Raw genomic sequence first — 23,388 nt, 5'->3', positions numbered from 1 at the left:
CGCCTGATGTGTTTCTCGGTTGTCTGCCTCTCTGCTGAGAAAAGAAGCCTCTTGAGGAGAGGAACATTGCCGGCTCTAAGGAGGCCTTTAAGAAGTAGTTATTGAGTGAGTTATTTATATAGCACGTCATACAAAACCATCCTATCTCATAAAGAGGGAATATGCTAATTGACCATCAGTCCATCACAAAGATGGCTGCACCCACAGCTGAGGCCAAGTTCCCATAAGGAGCCTTAACAAGCAATCAGCAGGGACCTGAGGCTACACCCTCCCCCGCCCCCATGGGGTTTGACAGGGGACCTCAGGTCGTGTCCCCCCACCCGGCAGGGCTTGACAGGGGACCTCAAGGTGCGCTTCCTGTCCTGGTGCTGGGCTAGGGGACCTCAAGCTGCTCCCCCCCCCCGCCCCAGCACCAGGCTGGGGGAACCTCAGGCAACGCCCCCCAATAGGTGGGGCTTGACAAGGGATTTCAGGCTGCGCCCCCTACCCCAGCACCAGGCCAGGGGACCTCAGGCCGCACCCCCGACCCCAGCACTAGCCCAGGGACTTCAGGCCGCACCCCCCACCCCAGCACCGGGCCAGGGGACCTGAGGCTGCGCCCCCCTGTCGGTGGGGCTTGACGGGGGACCAGAGGCTGTGCCCCTCCCGCCTGGCAGGGCTTGACGGGGGACCTCAAGGCACGCCCCCCGCCCTGGTCTGGACTGGGGGATTTGAGGCCACGCCCCTCATCCTGGTGCCAGGCCAAGGGACCTGAGGCTACATCCCCTGCCAGGAGGGGCTTGACAGTGGTGGGACTGGCCAGGTCTTGATCCAGCCCAATTGGGGGGGGGGGTCCCCGCCCGGGTCTGGATCTCACACGATTTTGAGGCGCATGTGGGTGGGCAGGGACTTGACTCTGGGTCCCATGGTGCGCCCCAGACTCTGACAGGAGGAAGGTTTTCATATACATTTTACTAATTTTCTTTCATCTCTGACACTTCTATTATAGAGAAAGGGCAAATAGCAATATTAAATTATTTCCTCTAATCCCCTTTTAATGTGCACGAATTTCATGCACCGGGCAACTAGTATGTTATAAAATACCCAGTTCTGATTAGCCTTTTTAACTGGACATTGTTACTTACTGGTAACTGAAATTGCTTTTTCTCTTTCTTGATCTAGTGCATAATGGGAAGTATGAGTGTTCCCTTTCTATCCAGACGCAGGATAACTTCCCAGTCAAATTAAATGAAACCGTGAGATGTGTTGTAATCAGTTCTCTGGTAACTACACAAAGGAAGTTGAAAGCAATGTCTTTGTTGAATAGTCGAAACCAACTGGCCAGAGCTATTCTGAATCCAAACCCCATGGACTTCTGTACAAAAGATCTACTAACTACAACATCTGAGAGAATTGTGAGTGATGACTGTATGATCACAGGGAAAGTTTCATGTCAGGATGTGAAAGCATCGTGTCATGGGTATCTGCTGCCTATTCCTTTGTCAACAACAGAACACACACTTTGTGCACAAGGATGTCGTTTAGCGCTTAGTCGCCTTTGGTGTTGCAGAGTGTGTGTGAGTGGGTCAGCTTGCCTCCTCAGGAGGAAGGTGTGGTACTGGAAAGAATTGGAAGTGTGCTTGAAGAGCAACATTAAAACGTTAGGTGAGCATTCTGCCTTGATGTCATTAGGTGATTACAGTTCCGGCGTAGGAGAATTGAGTGTTGCAAGTACACATATCTCTTTGGAAGAGCTTTATATAAACTCCAGGAAGTTAACACAGAGAAAGGCAAAAGGAACGTAATATTTTTACCCCCTGCAGTGTGCTCGGGCTTTCACATGCGCCATCTCAATCAGTTCTCACCCTTTAAGGAGCCCCAGATCTACAAAGTTGGGGGCTAAGAGAGGTTAAGAGTTTTAAGAGCCCTAGCTTGTGTGTAAAACTGAGGTTTAGACTCAGCTCTGCATCCACTGTATCACTTGTTTTCCTGTCTAAGGAGAGAGTTGACCAAAATGGGAAGAACCAAAGAAGAAATAGCAGAGAAGTATAGACCAGCTGATTGTCATCATCATCTTAAGAATCCCAATAAAAACGCACTGTGTTCATTGCTGGGCCAAAGCCTACAGACACAGTCCCTTCCTTTCCACTAGTGCAAGTGGTTTTAGATTAAGGGGGGGGCCCTTTGGGGTCTTGCCCTGTCCTTCTCACTCCGGTCTTTTGTGCAGACGGCCTTCTTAAAAGATTTCAACGAAGACCAGAAGAAAGCGATAGAAACCGCGTATGCCATGGTGAAGCACTCCCCGGCAGTTGCCAAGATCTGTCTGATTCATGGGCCACCTGGAACAGGGAAATCAAGAACCATCGTTGGCCTCCTGTACCGCCTGCTGACCGAGGTAGAGACGCCGGGGTCTGTGCTGTGGCTGAGGGCGTGCCGCCGCTGCCCTTGAATTAACCGACGTGTGCCTTTTCATGTCAGTGTGCCTTGGTTACCGTGTGGAACTTTATCAGTGCGGGGGGCGGGGTAGGGGGAGGCGGGTGGGGGGGCGGGTAGCAGAGGGAGAGAGGTTCTGAGAAATAAAAAGGGCAGAAAATGCTGTCTTGGGTGAAACTAATCTAAGGGCCAGAGGGTGGTCTTCTGGTTTCATCATAGGTCACATCTGCCAGGCAGCGTCTTGAGGGTCTTCCTGGCTACATTTTAGTCGGATTGAATACTGAGTAGAATAAGTGAATAGTGAGGTAAGGCGCGAGGAGGTTGGGAGGAGATTGTGTGCCTGAGTGATGTTAATATCAGTGTGAGCTGTAGCTGCTCTTAGATATGTGAACTGCCTGTGAGGGGAACTCCACACACGCGTGGAGGTGGAGGAAAGGATGCACGACACATCGGGCTCATCGCTGTTTTGTTTGTTCGGTGCATGTGGCGAATTGCGGAACCAGAAGAGGGGGCAGCTGGATGAAAACTCCAACGCCAAGATCAAGCAGAACCGCGTGCTTGTGTGTGCGCCTTCCAACGGAGCTGTGGACGAGCTGATGAAAAAAATCATCCTCGAATTCAAAGAAAGGTGTAAAGATAAGAAGAACCCTCTGGGTATGAAACTGCGGGGCTGTTCATTCGTGTTTTGTTTTGTTTTTAGTGTTGAGTGTGGGCAGCTGTGAACGATAAAGAGCAAGCCCTTTCGGGTGGTAACCTGTCCATGGCCTGGGCCCCTCTGTCCTTAGTGATTCTTGCAGCAAATATTGTACGCGTTTCCTGGGTGCCAGGCACTGTGCTGAGTGCTGAGGTTTCAGCAGTGAAGCCTCCGGAAGACAGTCCAGGAGGAAGAGGATGGAGGTGTGGGCAGGGAGAGGACCAGCTGTCAGCTCTCTAGAAGGAGGAAATGTGGGCGCTGCCTGGCCCCTTCAGACGCCCCTTGACTCAGTCATGTGAGGGCTCGGAGGCTTCCGGAGGAAGTGGTGCCTGCGGTGAAACCTGACGAGCGCGTAGGAGGTGGCCAGGGCAGGTGTGTGAGGGGAGGGGAAGTCAGCAGAATTCCTATCGGTAAAAAGGCCCAGAGGTGAGAGTTCACACCCAGCTCGGTCAGTACAGCCGGAACGGGGTCGGTACAGCCGGAACGGGGCCAGTACAGCTGGAACGGGATCAGTACAGCCGGAACAGGGTCAGTACAGCCGGAACGGGGTCGGTACAGCCGGAACAGGGTCAGTACAGCCGGAACGGGGTCAGTACAGCTGGAATGGGGTCAGTACAGCCGGAACGGGATCAGTACAGCCGGAACAGGGTCAGTACAGCTGGAATGGGGTCAGTACAGCCGGAACGGGATCAGTACAGCCGGAACGGGGCCAGTACAGCCGGAACGGGGCCAGTACAGCCGGAACGGGATCAGTATAGCCGGAACGGGGTCAGTACAGCCGGAACGGGGCCAGTACAGCCGGAACGGGGTCAGTACAGCCGGAACGGGGCCAGTACAGCCGGAACGTGATCAGTACAGCCGGAACGGGGTCAGTATAGCCGGAACGGGGCCAGTACAGCCGGAACGGGGCCAGTACAGCCGGAACGGGGTCAGTACAGCCGGAACGGGGCCAGTACAGCCGGAACGGGGCCAGTACAGCCGGAACGGGGTCAGTACAGCCGGAACGGGGCCAGTACAGCCGGAACAGGGTCAGTACAGCCGGAACGGGGTCAGTACAAGCTGGAACGGGGTCGGTACAGCCGGAACAGGGTCGGTACAGCCGGAACGGGGTCGGTACAAGTTGGAACGGGGTCAGTACAGCCGGAACGGGGCCAGTACAGCCGGAACGGGGTCAGTACAAGCTGGAACAGGGTCAGTACAGCCAGAACGGGGTCGGTACAGCCGGAACGGGGTCAGTACAGCTGGAATGGAGTACACTCCCCAAGGGTGAGGGTGACTCCTTCGCTGTGGTGTCCCAGTGCCTAGAACAGTGCCTGGCTGGGCTGAGTAGATACTTAGTGCCTGGAGAGCTGGAGCAGTGCTCACTGTGCCAGTGATTCTCGGGGCTGAGGATTAAATAACTGTCTCCGTGTTGGAGGAGGAGAAACTGAGGAGCGAAGCGCAGGGCTGTAGTGCCCCAGGGTCACGTTAGCACTTGTAGTTGCTGTTGGTGAAGAGAGCAGCGCAGAAGAGGGAGGACGCCTGAGTGCAGATGTCAGATAGCGCCTGCCTGCCCGACCCGCATTCCCACGGCACTCACCTTGAGTGGTGGTTAGGGTTAGACTTTCCCAAGCTCATATGTCCTCTCTTTCCTGACCAAATTTTCTCTTTCTTGAGGTTTCCCGCCAGGACCTTTTATCAGTTAGGATTAGATTTGGCTGCAAATAAGAGCAACTCCAAATACAGTGGCTTAAGTGTGATAGAAGTTTCTTTCTTCCTTGGGAAGTCAGAGGTCGGCAGCTCAGGACGTGCTGGTGTTGAGTCTCAGAGACCTGGGCTCCTCTGTCCTGCTGCTCCACTGTGTGTGGCCTCCTTGCTTAGTGCACCTCATGGTCATACCCTGAGTGGCCAGATTATGATGATCTCTGAACGCATAATCATCAGACACTCAGTGTATCTGTATCTCTGATGGGCACCAAAAGTGTTCTAGACTTTTGCTGGAGATCAACCACCTGTTTGCCCTGAGCTTTCTATCAGCCAGTGCAAAGGGGAACACTGATCAGGTGCACGATTTATAGTATCTTTGATATCAAATAAATGAGGTACTCAAGAGAGCACGCTGAGTGGCCAGATTAGTATGCGCTCAGAGGTCATCATAATCTGGCCGCTCAGTGTAGATGGCTGCTCCAGCTCCAGCTCCAGCAATCGCATGCAGCAGCACGTGTCCCGGGGGAAAGACGAGGAGGGGACAGAGGCACATCCCAGCCTTGTTTTCAGGGAGTTCCTGCACACCCAGTGGCTCCTCTGCCGCTTCCTTTTGGCCAGAGCCACTCACATGGCTGCCCCAGCTCCCAGAGCCTGGGCGTGCCGTGCCGTCTTTATTGGGAGGGCTCACACCGGGTGTTTTTTTGTTTTTTTTTGTATTGCCTACAAATGGACCTCATTGGCTATAAAACTTACATACACTGTTAGCTTGCCACTTTCCCAGCCACGATATGTTTGTGAGGTTCCTGATTTTGTGGATATCACTGTCTATCAACACAGTCACTCATCTCACCTGCTGCGGGGTATTTCATTGTAGGGGTGCACGGTGTATTCATTATCTGTTGATAGACATTTAGGTTCTCTTCCATTTTTTGTTATTTCATACTTTATTGCAGTGAACATTCCCATACCACATACTTTATTGTGGGTGTTTCTCCAGCACAGGTAGAGAAGTGTTTCCTGCAGCCGGTGTTGCTCAGTGCTTGAGCCCCATGAGCCAGGAGGTCACGGTTCAGTTCCCGGTCAGGGCACATGCCTGGTTGCAGGCCCGATCCCCAGTAGGGGGCGTGCAGGAGACGGCCAACCGATGATTCTCTCTCATCAGTGATGTTTCTGTCTCCCTCTCCCTTCTCTGAAATCAGTAAAAAAAATTTAATATAAAATAAAATTAATGTCTTTAATTGTTACAAGTCTACTCAAATTTTCCAGATTTGAGTGAGTTTTGCTAATTCACATTTTTAAGAAAAATTTCACTTCATTTATGTTTTCAAATATATTGGCATAAAGTTGTTCTTTGTACTCTTATTTTTTACATCTCAGCTCTATTTCTGAGGGTCACCTTTGTCATTCCCTGTATTGTCTATTTAGTCTCTAAATTCACCCATGGCACAGGCCTGATTGGAAAGTCCCAGAAGAGAAACTTCCCAGCTGAGCCAGGATAAGACAGGTTCACCCTTCTCGTCCTCCCAGTGGCTTTCTGTCGGGCTTTCAATCCAAGCCCGCCTAGAGGACAGAATTCTGTATCTGATTGGAATGATAGTTTTGCCAGTGTGGTTGTTTGTCACACTCTGTGGAGCTAAAGATTTTCATCTGCATTTTATTGAATGTAAATGCACCTGAGCACGGAGACAGCGAGCAGCCCTCACCCTCGCCCTCACCCTCACCCTCACCCTCACCCTCCGGGCAGCCACAGCAGCTCAGGGCTTTCAACTCTGCTTTTCAGCTTTCTCTCTGTTTTGGGACCTAGAATCTGTCCTGCCTTCTTCTTTCTTTCTTTCTTCTTCTTTTTTTAAAATATATTTTGTTGATTGTTTACAGAGAGGAAGGGAGAGGGATAGAGAGCTAGAAACATCGATGAGAGAGAAACACTGATCAGCTGCCTCTTGCACGCCTCCTACTGGGGATGTGCCCGAAACCAAGGTACATGCCCTTGACCGGAATCGAACCTGGGACCTTTCAGTCCGCAGGCCGATGCTCTATCCACTGAGCCACACCAGTTAGGGCTGTCCTGCCTTCTTATGAACTCACCTGCAACTTGAAGAATGTTTGTAATCTATGGGGCCTCTATCTCTAGGTGTTTCTAGTGGAGTAGAAAGTGAGGGGGAGCAGTGTTTCAAAGCTTTGTTCTGTAGATTCTGCAGATGAGGGTTGATGCTCAAATAAGATTGTTTAGAAATTCGCACGTGTAATGATAGAGAAGAGTCTATATTTTTTAAACATCCTGTGGTTAAGAAATGTTTTTTATCTTTAACTCACCATTTTCCAAATATATTCTACCATGGAATGTTCTAAAAAACATAATTTGAGAAACATTAGTATAATAGAATCTCAACTTTGCAATGTAATATGTTTTACAACCTCGCCAGCTTTCATTAAGTAGAAATGGTAAGTACTTATCTTATAGGGTTGTTACGAAGACTGTCTAAAACAATGTGTAGGGAGCTCCAGGGGAGTTGCAGGTATCCAGTTCATTAGTTCACATTAGCTCCCTTCTCTGATGAATGTATTTGCTTAGAAATACACATGATAATGGACAGGGGTTGGCAGTGTCCTCATTAATCTCTGAAGTGTGATTCTTATCAACAGGAAACTGTGGAGATATCAATTTAGTACGTCTGGGTCCAGAAAGGTCTATTAACAGTGAGGTCCTAAAATTCAGCTTGGACAACCAAGTGAACCACAGAATGAGTAAGTACTGAGTACGGCTCATACCAGCGTTCGCGCTGTTCCCTTTTGGACAGTGGACAGTGGCTGGGGCATTTAAGATACGGGGAGACCTTAGAGGTAGTGTGGCTTTGACAACTAGTTTTCTTCTTGTTATGCATATGTGTGTGTGAGAGTGGGCATACAAGTCTTCACCTTTTTTTTTTTTTTTTTTTTTTTTAAGAAAAAGACTTACCTTCTTACGCTCAGGAGATGCATAGAAGAAAGGAACATCTAGACCATCAACTAGATGAACTTTCCCGCCAGCGTGCTTTAAGCCGATATGGAAGAGGAATCCAGGTAGCTAAACATTTCTTGCTGAATGGTTTTTAATATATCATAGGTACACAAACTAGTTGATAAGTATTTGATGCCATTTTCATTGTGGAATAGCATAATTTGTTGATAAAAATTTAGAGAAAAGTGGTATGCCTTACAAAAAAGTTAAACTTTTTTTGAAAAGGACAAGGTAGTAAACGGTCTGGATTTTGCAGGTCTCTGTTTCGACTTCTCAGCTCTGCTGTGGTAGCACAGAAACAGCAGGAGATATGCCATCCTAAACAAAGGGGTGTGGCTATGTTCCAATAAAACTTTATTTACAAAAACAGATGGCGAGTTGAATTTGGTCCATAGGCTGTAGTTTGCTGTTGCCTGCCTTATGCTTAAATTGCACTAAATTCATTAGGTATCTTTCGATTACAAGTTAAATTTAATCCAAGTTAAGTTAGACAAGTCCTGGCTGGGTAGCTGAGTTGGTTAGAGTGACGTCCAGATATGCTAAGGTTGCAGGTTCAATCCCTGGTCAGGGCACATACAAGAATCCAGCCAATGAGTGCATAAGTAAGTGGAACAACACACACATCGATGTTTCTCTCTCTCAAATCAGTAAATAATTTTTTTTTAATATAGAAAAAAGTGAAGTTAGACAAAAACGGAATTCCCTGGCACCTAGACCTGGGACGTCTAGGAGTGATTAACTTCAGCAAGTGATGCCATTTCTCCCCCTGGATCTGCTTGTCTGTGAGTCAGCATTTCTTCTCCCGGAGAAGACTGAGTGCCAGCATCTCGGGGCTCCTGCCCAGCTGAAAAAGCCCCTCAGCCCTGGGTGTGCAGGCAGGTCTGCTCCCTGTGCTAACCCTACCAGACCTGAGGCCCTGAACCTAACTGTCCCCTCAAACCACACAAAGTCAGCTCGGACACATGGGGCAGACATTTGCAATGGCTAACCATGAGGTTTGACCACGATTGGTTGGTTATTTTTCGTTTGTGACGCATTTTTTTTCACGTACTAGGCAAAGTACCGAAAATTAGGTACAGCGGTATAGCGGCAGATTCGGAAATTACCGAAAAATCCGTACAGCAGTCTGATAGGGTTAAGGGAAAGGGCGCCATGGTTGACCAGGCCTGCATTACTGCCTGCCGCTGTGGCCAGAGGCGGTGGAGGTGTGATTGATAGCCTCATTTGAACTACCCGGAAACGGGTGAAGGAATGACAACCCAAGGGTTGGGATGCTCCGAAGTAGCACAGGCCATGTACTGGCCCCAGCGGAATGTACGTGGGGTGAAAATGATCAGATTGCCTGCTGCTAAGAGGAGCCTGGGAGCTGGTGGTGAGAGGCCAGCAGCAGACCAGGAGAGCAGTAGATCCCTCACAGGCCCTGGAGGAAAGACACAGCGCATCCTGAGGGGCCACAGGAGGTCACGGCAGAGTGCAGACAGGGAGGCAGGACCTGGGCCACGTGCCTTTATCAGGGCCTGTGAGTTGGAGTGCTTTGCGGCTCCCAGGCTGAGGCTGGATCGGTCAGTTCAGACTCCCCGGGGGTGTTATGTAAAGGGTGGTCAAGGCAAACAGGCCCTGGGGGCAGGGAGACTGGATCACAAGGATGTTGGAGAAGTCTGTCCGGAGCTTACAGGTGCAGTGACGGGGCTCCTGCTTCGGCATGGGCTTGTATGAAGGGCAGTGTCAGTTGAAGGCGTGCAGGCTGCTTGGCCAAACAATGGGTGCGGGGGCAGCGATAGCACCGAGTCGCTCAGCCAAAGTCTGGATCCGCAGTGATGCAGAGCGTCAGGCCCTCGCTGCAGAGAGAGAACAAACTGGCGAAGAAGCTTGTGGTCAGTGTGGGCTCCGCTTTGAAGAGAGGCAGTCCGCCGGGAAGCGTTTGAAATGCTTACTTCACTTTAAAGACGGCCTTCTACTTTTTTCCAGAGGCACGAATTAGATGAAAAAATTGCCCAAGTTTCAAAAGAAAGGCAGGAACTTGCGTCTAAAATTAAAGAGGTAAGTAGTTTATTTACAGCATTTTCCTGTTTTTTTTCTTTTCTTTTTTTCATTATGACATAGTTGAGATAACCTCTGGGCTTTTATCAATTGCATTTAAAATTTTTTCCATTTTGAGAAATTTCAAACAAATACAAAAGTGGAGGTGGTGTAATTACATGTATATTTACATTTGTTTCTTTAGCCTAATAATGAGTTCTTATCACCACTGAGATTTCTAAGAAAGAAGTGATTATAGAATATCTTTCCTTTCTAGGTCTGGGTAAGTATTAATAAAACCTCTTGTCGGGGACTCTTCTCCACTCCCCCCGAACTGCAGCCTCAGCTGGTCGCTGTAGCCAGATGCAGAGAGAATAGAAAGGAGTTTGTGGTGGGTCCCTATTAAGAAGAAAGAAAACCACGCGTGTCTGAGCCCAGCGAGTGACTGGAGCTCCGTGTTGCCTGTCAAATAGCACAGGGCTCCCGTGGGCCAGGGAGAGGGCGGGATATCCACCAGCGAGGCTGGCCGTGTTTCTGAGATTTCTCTCTTGAATGTATCGCCAGCCTTCTCTGTGTGGCTAAATAAATACAGTTGAATTCAATGCCTATTTCCATTAGCAATTTGTGTGTGTTTTTTTAATTAAAAATTAGGTGGAACCTTTTCAGTAAAATTTTAAACGGAGCCAAACTCAACTTTTCCCAAATGGAAGGATGAGGCTCAGGTTTGCAGGGAGCAAGGTTCCTGCTGCTCGTCACTGCTCTGTGGCTGGGGCTGCTGTTTCCTCACCGGCTGAGAGCAGTGGGTGACGGCGCTCAGCCCCAGAGCCCTGGGGCCCACCGGCGCCGCCCCGGCCCGAGCTCACGTGGGCCTGGGTCGTGTTGGGGTCAGAGGAAAGGCTGAGTGACTGCTGAGAACGCTGGTTTGTGCCGTGCGGGGTCACTCACACTGCCTTCTTCCGCCACAGTCCCCTTGTGTCTTGGATCTGAAGTTTCCGCTGCTTTTCTAGATTGTGGTTCTCCCTCACATGTACTAAATGTCATTCTGCCACATAACAGAGATGGGTGCTTTGTAGTAAAGTTGGCCTGCCGTAGCCTAGAATCCACGTACGACTGACTGGTAACGAGCCTTTGTTGTTGTCTCAGGTTCAAGGGCGCCCACAGAAAACCCAGAGCATCATCATCCTGGAGTCCCACATCATCTGCTGCACCCTGAGCACGAGCGGCGGGTTGCTGCTCGAGTCCGCTTTCCGGGGGCAAGGAGGCGTCCCCTTCAGCTGTGTCATCGTTGATGAGGTCAGTGAGCGGCGGCGTGCGGCGTGGACTAGTGCTGTGCCGCGTCGTAGACGAACAAGGGCTGCTGAGCTGTCGACACAGCGGACTGCGCGTCCGAGTGCACCTGCCGTGACGTAGCCCTGCGCGGGGAAACGTGCTGCGCCGCCGGGCTCGCCCAGTGGTGGGGTTGGACTCGCAAAGGCCTCACACTGCCCCACAGACCCTCCCGGGCCTGACTGAGCTGCTAGGAACGGCCAGGCTGCCTTTTGCAGCATTTTAACTGGAGCTTTGGACAGCTCTGAGCCACAGTATTTCCCTCGTCCATTCACTGAGCATTTGTTAGGTGCCCACTGTTGGCCAGGTGTAGAGCCAGAAGACAAAGGGGATGGAAATGAGAGACAGGGAATCGGTCCAGGAGGCCCGGGTCCCCAGTCCCCAGTGGGAACGTGCAGGCGGGCGCGATGAGGCGGCAGCCAGTGGAAGCCAGGCCTGCTGAGGACCAGGAGGAAGGCGGCGGGGAGGGCGGAGCGGGTCACAGACTTGCAGCTCCAGCAGGAACAGAGGACTCAACACCGGGGCAGTCCGTGGCCTGCTGGCTCGTGGCTGGCTCCCAGGTGTCTGTGGCACCTGAATGGTGGCTGACTTCAGAATCCGTGTGGTCTTTATTGAGTGTTTTTGTTTTGTTGTTTTGGTATTCGGTGCAGGAGAAAGTGTGGCTCTTTTCTGAGTGGTGAAAGCTTTTGTGTAGGTAAACTGCACGTGGCTCGATGAAAAGGTAATTGAGCTGGTTTCTCCCGCACTTTGCTACTCAGGCCGGGCAGGCTTGTGAAGTGGAAACCCTTACCCCCCTCATCCACCGCTGCAACAAGCTAATCCTCGTCGGAGACCCGAAGCAGCTCCCCCCCACCGTCATCTCCTTGGTGAGTCCCCCTGTTCCCACCACTTGAAAGTGGAAGTGCCTTTTGGTGGAGGGGGGAGGGGCAGGAAGGTCTTTGTTGGATCATCATCTCTTATTTGCAAGGAAAGGTGTTGGAAAGGCTGGGAAAAGAGAACCACCGTTTGAGTCTTCACGTATCTGACAATGTCCCTGTGTTGGTAATTGTGCTTGTGTTTGTGTGTGACAGGAGCCGCATCAGAGACAAGAGGCTAGAGAGAACCTACTCCATGTGCGCTGGGCTTTTCCTTTGCAACAGGCAGAGTGCAGCTGTGTTAAGGGCCGTATCTGATTTATTCTAATATATGCACACCAAAACCAACTAACTGCAAGGAAAAGAACCCCCCCTCCTGCTTTACATTTACACACGTGCAGACCTGAGGGAACTTACAAAGACACATGGGGGTACACTTGCAGCTTTAGCGTTCTGAATCCTGTAGGCCAAGAAAGGGCCTGTGGCCCTCACACCCGCGGGAAGGGAAGGTGACGGGAGGGCCACTGGCTCTGTGTGGGCGACAGGCACCAGCATCGCAACCCCCACACCCCGCCTTGCGTGCTGGCTCCCAGAGGGGCGCGCCATGCAGGACTTAGTGGGTGTTTGGACCCTGATTGTGAAATTTAAATCACATATTTCAAAGTTGTGCGGGTTCAGTTTGTTGAAGAGCTGCAGCATATAATGAAAAGGGGTGTTGATGGGCCTCAATTTGACTGCTTTGGTGATGGATGAAGAATAAAAATGAGAAAAATCCATTTGGGCTTTTTTTTTAATTGCAAAAATAATACAGGCTTATTGAGGAAAGTTCAGAAAATAAGTACGAAGTTCATTTCCTCCACCTCTTTCCAAGGATAGTACCTGAACAGTTAAGGGAGCATTTTAACAGATTCACTGGATTTGTGTGCTCACTGATGCACCTTGTTCAGTCTTGACCTACGGAGAGCCGCCCTGAGCACCCTTCCTTGTCAGAAGATGCACATGGATGCTGTGTTCTGGGTGGGCTCAGCTGTTTTCTGGAAATAGGTGTGTGGCTTCATATAAGTCCTTTTTTTCCCCCAGAGAGAATATTTAAAATGAGGTTTCAGCTAATTTGAATAAATAAACTTTTGGGGATGTAAATGGAATTGTGAAATGATTACTAATATTTATTTAGTTATGAAATCCTACTTAAATTTACCTATACAAATAACCTGTTAATTAGAAGTACTGTCTTTCTCCGCTCTCCCAGTTTGGGAAGCAGGTGTATTCAGGCTTTGCACGTACAGCTCCAATGCCCATGTCCGCGCCACCGCTCCGGAGGAGTGCCCCTGAGTGTGGTTTTCAGAGCACATTTCTGCTTCTAGGTTATTTGACAAAATGCTTTTCAAATCTTGGTCTGATGCCCGCATTGAAAAGTATATCCCAAGGTTCAACCACGATAACATGACAGCAGTTTGCCTGTGAGGTGACTGCTTTTCAGACTGTAGGTTGGAGTCCCTGAGTGGGTGTGTGAAATCCATCACCTCAGTCAGTCAGTTGTCTGTTTCCTTCGCCAGTGTAAGTTCTGTGAGGCTGGATCCGGGCGGCGGAGACGGCTGCGTGTATGTGGGAGGATGGTCCAAGCAGTCAATCTTTAAAAGGGCTTGTTTACAGTGACAAGGAATCTTTCTGTTTGTTGAGGGCATAACAGAAATAATGGTTAAACCTGTGTTACATTATTTGCTTCTTTCATCACTGAGTCAGGTGACCTCTCTTAGCATCAGACTAGCTCAGTGTGGTCATTCACAGGATCATGTCCTGTCCTGGCAGAGTGAGGGTTTCTACATGAGGAGATCCTCAGCTTGCCTGGCCAACCTCCATGGCTTCTCAAGGTCAGGGTCAGAAACATCTTTCTTGCTCTGGCCGGTTTGGCTCAGTGGCTAGAGCATTGGCATGTGAACTGAAGGGTGGCGGGTTTGATTCCGGTCAAGGGCACGTACCTCGGTTGCAAGCTTAATCCCCTGCCCTGGTCAGGTCATGTGCAGGAGGCAACCAATCGATGTCTCTCTCCCACATCGATGTTTCTCTCTCTCTGGCTCTCTCCTCCCTTCCACTCTCTCTAAAAATCAGTGGAAAAAATATCCTCGGTTGAGGATTAACAAAAAAAAAACAAAGAAAAAAACTCACACAAAAACACACCTTTCTCTGACTGGTTGTTGGTAATGGCCCGAACCTTGGCGTGTGCCTCTTAGAGCTCAGGGACGTGCTAAGGGGACAGCACGCGGAGCCTCCCAGGTGACAGCTCAGTCTCCCCTTGCAGAGGGCGCAGGAGTACGGCTACGAGCAGTCCATGATGGCCCGCTTCTGCAAGCTGCTGGAGGAGAACGTGCAGCACCACGTGAGCGGCCGGCTGCCGGTGCTCCAGCTGACCGTGCAGTACAGGATGCACCCCGACATCTGTCTCTTCCCCTCCAACTACATCTACAACAAGAGCCTGAAGACCAACAGGTGGGCCCGCTCCCGCCCGAGCCCGTTCGGTTCGTAGGGTTAGAAGACGAGCTGGCTACTGTGTTCTTGTCCCGGGTCAGGAATTCCTCTAATTACAGAGTCGTAGATAGGCAGGAAAGGGGGGACCCCGAGGTTTTACTACCCAGAAACAGTTACTGCTGCCGTCTTGGTATGTCTTCTGGTCTGTGGACTAGTCACATCTTTTTAATTTTTTTAACCAAAAAAATCATACTATATCCTGCATAGAATTAAATGGCTTGCTTTTTTTACTTCGTGTGTCATGAGTAACTTTCCAGTTGTAATTGTTAGGTTTTAATTACACAGCTTATTCTCTCTAGCTCTAGAATAGAAATCAGATGCATTGTGTACCTTTCACAGAAGCACATTGCAGTTGAAGAAGATCCTTCTTGTGCCCTCATTTCCCAGCCTCCTCTGCACGGAAAACGGTAGTGATAAGTAAAACCTTCCTGTAACGTGACTGTGCTCCGCACGGGGCTGCTTTCTCGTAGGGGGACTGAGAGCATTCGGTGTTTATCAAAGTGGCCGTTTCAGCCCTACCTCGTGTTCGATGTCAGAGACGGCTCAGAACGACGGGAAAATGAGTATGTTCTCCCCTTATTCACTCCCAAGGGAGCTCCCAGAATTGTCGCAGCATTTTTGTTCATATTTATACTTAAAACACTGTCCAATGTTGTGCACGATTAGTTTTATTTAGCCAGGTTGTGATAGCTTCTCCTTTTTAAAAATAAATTGCCAGTGTCTTTCTCTGTATATTTCAGCCTTTTAATTTTAAGTGTATAACAGGGATCGGGTTACCTCACATGTGGTGGGCGCTTGACTAGATCCGTGCCACGGCCATAGCTCTGAGGGTTACTGTGGTCTGACAGGAAGGCAGGCACCGCCAGGTCGTCACCGAGGCCGTTAGTTGTGCCGTTGGCTCACGTGGTGAAGGGTCAGTGTAGGTGCAGCTGGCCGAGGGGCGGGCAGCGGCTGCACAGGCTTGACATGACCGGATTGTTCCGGTGATCTGGGCGTGACAGCAGGAGGAGGGTGGGCGCTGAGGAGGAGAGGCCGGGAGGGCCTGGGCTGTCTGTCCGCCCAGGGCCAGCACCACCTGTACATGCTGAGGTGGAGGACAGGCAAGGCCACCTGTGTCCTGAGCCGCAGCGCAGCCATGTCCTGGCTGAGGCCCGGGGAGTAGTCAGCAGAGGTGGAGTCAGACACACAGAGAAGCGGCGGCCAGGGCTTCGTGCCGGAGGGATTGAGGAAGGAGCAGAGGGCTGAGGGCTGAGCCCGTGAGCATTTGGGGGATGGGAGGTCGCAAGAGGAATGTAGACCTGAGAGGTGACCGAGCAGAATAAAGGTTTCAGGATGGAAGAGACAGCTCGCTAGCGGGTTGTCTGTGTAGTGAGTGTTGAAGTTCGGGCGGTGGGTATTTAAGGCTTTTAAAGTGACACAGGCCAGGCAGCCTCAGGAACAGGTGCAGGTGCAGTGTCCCCGGGGCCCTGCGTGTCGCCTCTGGTGTGGGCAGTGAGTTGGAAGTGCAGGGTGAGGCCAGCAGGGAGGACAGTGCGGACTGGGCCGCTGCAGGACCCCGTGGCGTTCCTCTCCGGGACGCGCCACTCCAATCCGTGTGGGTGGCATCGCTCAGCCCCGGGTGCCTGATTGGCGGGGCCAGTGGTGGGGCCTCAGGGGAGGGTGAGCGGGGCACTGTCCTCAGCGTTGGAGGACAGCGATCTGGAGTAGTAGCTCTTCCGTTACACTCTGGTTCCTCCTGCTCCTGGTCCCGTTCCAGCAGATGTTTGAGAAATGGCTGCCTCCGCCTCCGCCTCCGCGGACTTCAGACTCTCGGCCTCTCACAGCTTTGCTTCCCGGCCGTTGGTTTTGTGTGGCTCAGACGGCAGGGCTGAGGGTCAGGGTCGGCCTCGGAGTCCCTGCTGCCTGGGTGCTGACCCTGCCGCCCCCGTGCAGTCGTGGCAGCCACGTGGCACTTCAGTGAGCGGCTGGGCTGCTGTCCGGTTGTTGTGGTTGTTTTGTTGGTTTGTTTGGCTGCTGTTCGTTCTGATGTGCTCTTTCCTCCACCTTCTTTAGCTCCTATGTGAATGTTCAAGAGATCAAAGTGGTGATAGAACTGGTTAAACTTCTCAAAGATAAAAGGGACGTGCGTTGCCGCACCATCGGCATAATAACCCACTACAAGGCTCAGAAGATGATGATTCAGAAGGAGCTGGACAAAGAATTTGAAGAGAAAGGGTGAGGCATCCTCATCTCTACAGATCTCTCCATTCTTCCGTTTGCTTAAAGGAGGGGCCGGAAGGAAAGGAAACGTGTGGGGGTGGCAGTCGGTCCGGCACAGGACACTGGTCGGGGCGGGCGCGCTGGCAGCCCTGTGGACAGAGCCTCCTGCCATCGGGCCGGTCGTCAGGGGAGACCTGATGGCGGAGCTGACCGCGGCTCTCGGCCTTTCCCTTCCGTTCCGGGCCGGCCGGTCCGAGTTGTAACTGACGGTGCAGGAGGTCACGTTGGCGTGTTTCTGTCTCCTTTTCACCTCAGCAGTAAAATTAAAGACTAAATGTTGGAAATCTACTAACTCAAAAGCGCCTTACCCTAGAAGCACACAAACTGCTGAGAGTGACTCTGGAAAGAGTAAAGAGATGGAGCTAGTGATCCAATATTTTCCAACAAAGAACTCGGGGCAGGGCTGTAAATGGAGAAATAAACGTAGGTCCGCTATACAGGCAGATGTGCAGTCATAAGAGGAAGGACGCGCTGGCCCGCTCCGGCGCAGGTGAGGCCACGCGCTCGCATTCCACTGGCAGGAAATGTCAGTGTTGAAGTCGAGAGAGGGACAGCAGGGTCGTGTGCCAGGGCCTGTGGGGGAGGGGAAACCCAGACAGGATCTCTCTCTGGGGTGACGGCCATGTTGTGAAATTAGCGATGATGGCTGCACACCACAGTGAAGGGGCTTCAAAACCGTTGAGGATCGTCTGCTTTAAACTGTGAGTTCTGTATTACGTGAGGCACACTTCCCTAAGGACAGTCCCATGCAAAGGTTTCTGAACAGCAGTGCTCTGTGGATGTGTCTGGTTAATAACTCTCTTCTCAGTGAACACTTCTCTTCCGCAAACAGGCTGGCAGAAGTAGATACTGTGGATGCATTCCAGGGCCGCCAGAAAGACTGTGTTATAGTTACCTGTGTCAGGGCAAACGCCATGCAAGGCTCCATTGGGTGAGTAGCTGTCGTGCTGTCGTTTTTAAGTTGGGAAATTGCTCCCCTGTTGCATTTGCTTCTCTGATACCTTGTATAGTAATTAAGCCACGATGGTGTGGAGCTGTTCCTTATTTAACAAGAGTGAAATAAGTCGTTGGGTCAATGAGTTCTGCAGGGGCTTGCTCTCCCTGGGCTGTGTCGTAGCGTGGATTTTCCTCCTCGCTCTGTGTTTCCTGCTTCGGCCGAGCTTGTTAACCTTGACTGCGGCCCGTGGACTTCCAGAGATGCCGGCACTGTGGTGGTGTCAGAAAGCTCCCCTGGGTCTCGGGCTCTGAGATTTTCCTCTTCTCATAAATAGCAGATGGAATTTGCAGATTGTAAATGTTTCCTTGTTCTTAAGGAAAATAGCACCTTAATTTCTCTCCGCCCTGCCTGGAGGTAGTCTGCATACACACATGGAGGAGGCCGGTTAGCTCCGGGCCGTTTTGTAAATGGTCTCTTCTCTCCCAGCTCACCTGACATCTCAGCTTCAGCGTGTAGCGAGCAGTTCTGTTATTTCCCAGGTCTTTCCGGCCTGTTGTCAGGTTTGTCCGGTGTTTGTGTGCTTCTGCCCTAGTTCCACTGTATCTTCGTAATCTCAAGTACACTTTACTTAAGAATAATTGATCCAGTCTCATCTGTTTAGGATGTCTTTAAGGCTTAAAAATCACTGTTAAAATTTGCAGCATCTCATTTAAGTCAAGATCGGAAAATGGACAGATGCCCCCTTTGAGGGCTGCACGGGGTGTTTTGTTCCCTCTTTTTAAGGGGGGTTGCTTCTGTGCCAGGGCCGTGTGTTGGAGGACAAGTGAGAAAGGACTGTGACTTTAAAAGTCAGAGCCCACGAAAAACTAAACTCCTCCTGTCTCCCTCCTGCTGTGCTGAGTCCTCCATAGAAAGAAGTAACTGTTTTCTGATCACCTAGATTCCTGGCGAGTCTGCAGAGGTTGAACGTCGCCATTACACGAGCCAAGTACAGCCTCTTCATCCTTGGGCATCTGAGGACCCTGATGGTAGGTACATTCTTGGTGACCAGAGAACTCCAGGTCTGTCTGGCGTTACTGACAGTGGGTTGGTCGATGGTTAGTTCTGATTCTCCATCAGCATGGAAGTGGCTTCGGGGACACATGGCGGCATGAAAGAATGAGCCTCTTTCCGGAGTTGTGTGTCCCCAGCAGCTTCTCCCTGGAGCTTTATACATGGAGGCCCCTCACCTGCCCCAGCCGGAGGCCCAGGTGTCAAGTGTCCTCTGGAGATGACCTTTAAAAAGTGTACCTGCATCATAGGGTGGGGGGGGATGTGTGACTCTCAATCGTGACATGTGGCTGCTGCCGGCCCAGCCGGACACCACAGCGAGGGCGTGGGGGGCGCAGAGCTGCTGCGGCCCGGACAGTGGCGCTGGGGCTCCCGCATGCCGGCTCCAGAAGTGGCGGCCAGCAGGTTTGGTGGACAAATGTCAGCCTCCCTTGGTGAGAGCAGCATCAGCTAAAGCTCGGTTTGCTCCTAGTCTCAGGGGGGGTGACTTTCGGTTTTCCTAATTTTCTCTAACAAAGTTCTCTTAGGCCAGATTTCCCCATTTTGGTTAGTACCACCAGAGGGCGCTCAAATATAGGGTCTTTCTCATTGAACTCTTGACCAGTCTTCAACCACTGTGTTGTACCCCTTAAAAGAATTTTTTAAAGCTGTGTACCTCCTATTCTTGAGCTTAAGTGTTGCTAAAGGCAGGACATTCAATCTTGAATGAAGGGGGTTTGCCCTTTGGGGTGTGGGAGGCCCCCGAGAACTTGGTGGAAGCTCCGGTGCTTGGAGCAGTGGCAGGCACTCAGAAGTTGGGCCTTTCTGAAGCCAGGCCTTCAGTTCCAGGTGGCAGTACCTCGCGCGAGGCTGGCAGGGCCAGACCCGTGGCCGGGCACTTCCTGGGATGACCGCGGAAGTGCTCGGTCCGCCGTGCCCAGCACACTGATGGCTGTCAGGGTGCCTCTGAGCCTGTGGAAGGTGCCGGTGCTCCTGCAGTCCTCCTGTGTTTGGTTTTCATCAGTCGACATGTAAATAGCTCCTTGGGGCTGCCGTCCAGAGTGCAGCACGGCCGCAGGGGGCTGGGTTCTGGCCGACACGGTGGCCTCTCGGGCGTGGGGCTGTGTGCCGGCTTCTTTTCCTTTCAGCCTCGTCTAGCCAGTAGCGGAGGCTGGAGAACCTGTTCGCGAAGGTCTGCTTCTTTGCTCATAAACGAAGCTGGGCCTGCTGCTTGCCAAGTGTGTGCGTGCTCGTTGGGTCTGACTGTTTCTCCCTTCTCTTGGTTTCAAGGACAATCAGCACTGGAACCACCTGATTCAGGACGCGCAGAGGCGTGGCGCCATCATCAAGACCTGCGACAAGAACTATAAGCAGGATGTCATCAAGACCCTGAAGCTCAAGTCGGTGCTGCAGCGGAGTCTGACCTACCCTCCCCCTACAGCCCCCGAGGGCTCCAGCCCCCAGGGCAGCAGCCTGATGAGGACGTGGCAGGATGACGGCTCGAACCAGGCATCCCTGGACGCTAGGGAGGCTGCTGGAAAGGACCCTGACCGGCCTCCTTTTAAGGACCAGCCTCGGGACCCACGCCTGTTCAGGAGGATGGACGCCCCAGGGAACTGCCTACGGAACCCAGAGCCCTGGGGCCCCCAGCACCCTGGAGCAGCCTCCGCCTCCGGAGAGCCCAGCTGCCCTGCGACTCCCCAGGCTCTGGGCCACGCCTTGGAGCCGTGCACGGCCACAGGGAGCAGCCACAGGCCTCACGTGCCATGTGACCCTCCTGCCGCCAGCGTTGACTCCACCAATAAAAGTGACCAGAAAGGCGGTCACGGCCACCAGAGAGAGAGCAGGGCTTTCAGTGACAGGGACCAGGAGCTGCTCAGCCCTGGGAGCCATCACCCCAAGAGGAGCTCCAGCTGGGACGATGGGCGAACCCAAGAGGAGGACAGCGGTTCGAAGAAGAGGAAGCTTTAGTAAGCCGGGCGTGCGCCGTCAGCCGCAAGCAAACTACAGGCGGCTACGAGGACTGTCAGCTACAACTGTTTGTTCTCGAAGGAGTTTGGGTGCTATTGGGGGACATGGGAAGTGTCACTGAACCCTGAGCCTGTTGCTCATCTTCAGTGCTTTTTGTCAGCTGCCAAAACTCCAGAGGGCGCATGTGTTAGTATAATGCCCTGAAGTGCAGCTTACAACGTTGACCTCTTGTTCTTCTATAAAGAGTTAGGTCAGACCGGAGCGAGTATTGTAAAAGTTGAAATGTATATTTGTATAGCAAATAGCAAAACCCTTTTAAGATTTAATCTAGTAGACCACTCTTCTTCCCCTGCTTACAGAGTGAGTCCTTTCACCAGAACAGACTATGTGACAGGAGAAGAGGAGCAGGAGAGGCGGCTGAGCCACTCTGGCAGCAGGTGTGCAACAGGCGGGCCTGGGGCAGGCGGGCGCTGCTGGCCAGTGTGTCCGGTTCTGTTTACAAAGTGAGGGCAGGGCGCTGGGAAGCAGAGTTCTGTTCGGTCAGGTTCTGATGGGTCAGGTTCTGATGGACGTTTCTAGACGAGGCCCCTTGGCACGGATAGGACGAGGGGAATTCAGCTACCTTTGAATAGGCACACAGCTCTCCAGCAAAAATTCTTCTCCTTCCTGAAATAGAAGACTGTGCCATGAAATTAGCCTTGAATGAGCATTCAGACAGCGCAGCGTGGTGTGAGCTCCCCGTAACGGTGAGTTCCCAGTTCAGGGCTGGGCCAGGGCTAGGCTAGTGCTGGGCAGCTCTACGGACCTCTCAGCCGCTTGTGAGAGCTGGCAGGTTGCCAGAGGCCCAGCTGAGTGACCAGTTTAGGTAGAGCCTGGAAAGCTCCATGGTATACATCGGTGGTGGTGGTGGGGGGGATTCTGGTCCCAGCAGCGTGGGAACCACAAGCGCAGGCCAGGGATAATGCAGGGTGTCCCAAAGAAATGTACACACTCAGCAGCTGCTGGATGGGTGTTTCCTTCTTTTCGGGTGTCACCCACTGGACTGTTTACCCAAAGTGTGTGTGCACTCAGTGTGGGACACCCTGAATTTTAGGCAGGAATGAGACTCCCTTTCACAGAGGCTAGAAGAGGGCGTGAGAACTTGGGGTTGAGAACCAGGAAGAGCGGGACGTTTCCCGTGGTCTTTGGGGGTGCGAGCGCCGGGGGGGAGGAGCCGCTTCTGTGGCGGGGGAGCGTGCAGTGGGGAGTCAGAGACGGAGAAGGAGGGTGCCGCTCCCGAGTCCACTTTCCCGAATGCGTACAGACTACAGACAGGAGCGCGCACGTTAGTGGCAGCTGACCGTGGCTGCAGGGGCGGGGCGGTAGGAGAGCCAGCCTGAGGTGAGCGCCGTTGGAAGTTTCCGGGCCTCTGCTTTAAGCAGAAAGGGCTCTGTCAGCCAGAAGCTGCTGCATAGCCTCCTGTGAGACCCTCAGAAAGCAGGTGTGGCTGCCACAGGTTTAAACAGTCTACTTGTTCATTGCCGGGTCCTCGCTGGCCCGGACAGCCCCGCCCTGGGAGCGCATGTTCCCTGGGCTGGGAGCGGGCCGGGCCGCAGGAGAAGGCGCAGGGAGGGGCAGGGCCGGGGAAGAAATCAGCGTTACTTTCAGTTTCCTCTCCTCTCCTGGGAAAATGCTCCCTCAGCAGATCCTCGGAGAGTGACAACAGTTCAGAGTCTAACGCTCTGCGAGCCAGTGAAGGAGGCAGACCAAGTTGGGGAGGGTTGTCACCCTCAGCTCAGCAGGCGGATGCAGGGACAGGTGTCCCCGAGGCGTGCTTTGCTGCCATGCCCAACAGTGTTATTTCCAGTGAAGTTCGAGGCCTGTTCTCACGCGTGTGGCTCCCCTGGTCTGATGATGCGTGCTGTAGTCGGAGGCCCGCATAATCCTTTCCAAGGGTAGCCTGTGCCCTGCAGCTCTCCCGCAGGGCACAGTGGTACCTGACCTTGCCTTTGGAACGCTTGGTGGCTCAGTTGGTAAAGCATTTGCATAGAGCGTTCCACGTGTGCGTGTGGCCTCCTCGCCGTGGCTGTCCGGGCGGTGCGTGGCAGCTGAGCGCACGCGCGGAGAGGCTGCCTGCTCCGTCCAGGCCAGGGCGTCGCAGGAGGTGCCCGCTTTCAGCCCAGTTGTCCGTCATGAATGTACCCTGTTGGCCTTCTTGTCCGTGTGACCTGCCTGGGTTCCCTGTGCACAGCTTATTTAGTTACATGTCTTCTGTATCAGCAGGAGAATTGTGATAAATACATGTGAATAATCTGTAAATGAGTTTTATAACCAAAATGTACCTAAACTATTTTCTGAAGTGAGTTGTGCACATTATATTTTTTGCTGGAGCTTTGACTTTTTCTATGCTCTGAATTCCCAGCTGGGATTTGGCAAACGTTAGGCCTGTCATCCTTGTTAAAACCTTCGTTTTAAAACAGCAGAATTAAAAAGTGGAAACACAACTGGAGCGGGTTAGGAGTTCTCTGTTACTCAGCCGGCCCGCCGGGCTGCCGTCCGCATTGTTTTATGCCAAGTGACGCGGCGGGATTTGTTTTAGTCAAGCGTCTCCTCCAGCCCCCTCCACTCCGGCTTCCCACTCTCTCTGGAATCCTGTTTGCAAGGCAGTGAGGTGCGCGGTGGTCCCGCAGGAATGCAT

The 23,388-nt window shown here is 52.1% G+C and overlaps 1 protein-coding gene across 2 annotated transcripts in view; it reads left to right on the top strand.

The window, feature by feature from the left end:
* The window catches only part of SETX (senataxin), a 58,377-nt gene extending 37,340 nt beyond the window's left edge, over positions 1 to 21,037 (top strand). The window contains exons 15-29 of one of the 2 annotated variants that reach the window (XM_054726912.1): positions 1,162 to 1,394; positions 2,207 to 2,374; positions 2,916 to 3,066; positions 7,436 to 7,537; positions 7,737 to 7,852; positions 9,759 to 9,830; positions 10,953 to 11,102; positions 11,894 to 12,001; positions 12,206 to 12,295; positions 14,289 to 14,476; positions 14,986 to 15,078; positions 16,568 to 16,729; positions 17,607 to 17,705; positions 18,652 to 18,739; positions 20,031 to 21,037. In XM_054726912.1, the coding sequence (XP_054582887.1) occupies positions 1,162 to 1,394; positions 2,207 to 2,374; positions 2,916 to 3,066; positions 7,436 to 7,537; positions 7,737 to 7,852; positions 9,759 to 9,830; positions 10,953 to 11,102; positions 11,894 to 12,001; positions 12,206 to 12,295; positions 14,289 to 14,476; positions 14,986 to 15,078; positions 16,568 to 16,729; positions 17,607 to 17,705; positions 18,652 to 18,739; positions 20,031 to 20,711 (2,501 nt within the window). In that variant the 3' untranslated portion in view covers positions 20,712 to 21,037. The remainder of the gene's footprint in view (positions 1 to 1,161; positions 1,395 to 2,206; positions 2,375 to 2,915; positions 3,067 to 7,435; positions 7,538 to 7,736; positions 7,853 to 9,758; positions 9,831 to 10,952; positions 11,103 to 11,893; positions 12,002 to 12,205; positions 12,296 to 14,288; positions 14,477 to 14,985; positions 15,079 to 16,567; positions 16,730 to 17,606; positions 17,706 to 18,651; positions 18,740 to 20,030) is intronic. The other variant, XM_054726913.1, reaches the window with a different exon arrangement.
* The last annotated feature ends 2,351 nt before the right edge of the window (positions 21,038 to 23,388 follow it).

Source organism: Eptesicus fuscus, chromosome 15, assembly GCF_027574615.1.
Source record: "Eptesicus fuscus isolate TK198812 chromosome 15, DD_ASM_mEF_20220401, whole genome shotgun sequence".
Classification (NCBI taxonomy): domain Eukaryota; kingdom Metazoa; phylum Chordata; class Mammalia; order Chiroptera; family Vespertilionidae; genus Eptesicus; species Eptesicus fuscus.
Note: the sequence above shows the minus strand (reverse complement) of the source record. Positions and strands in the feature narration are given on the sequence as shown.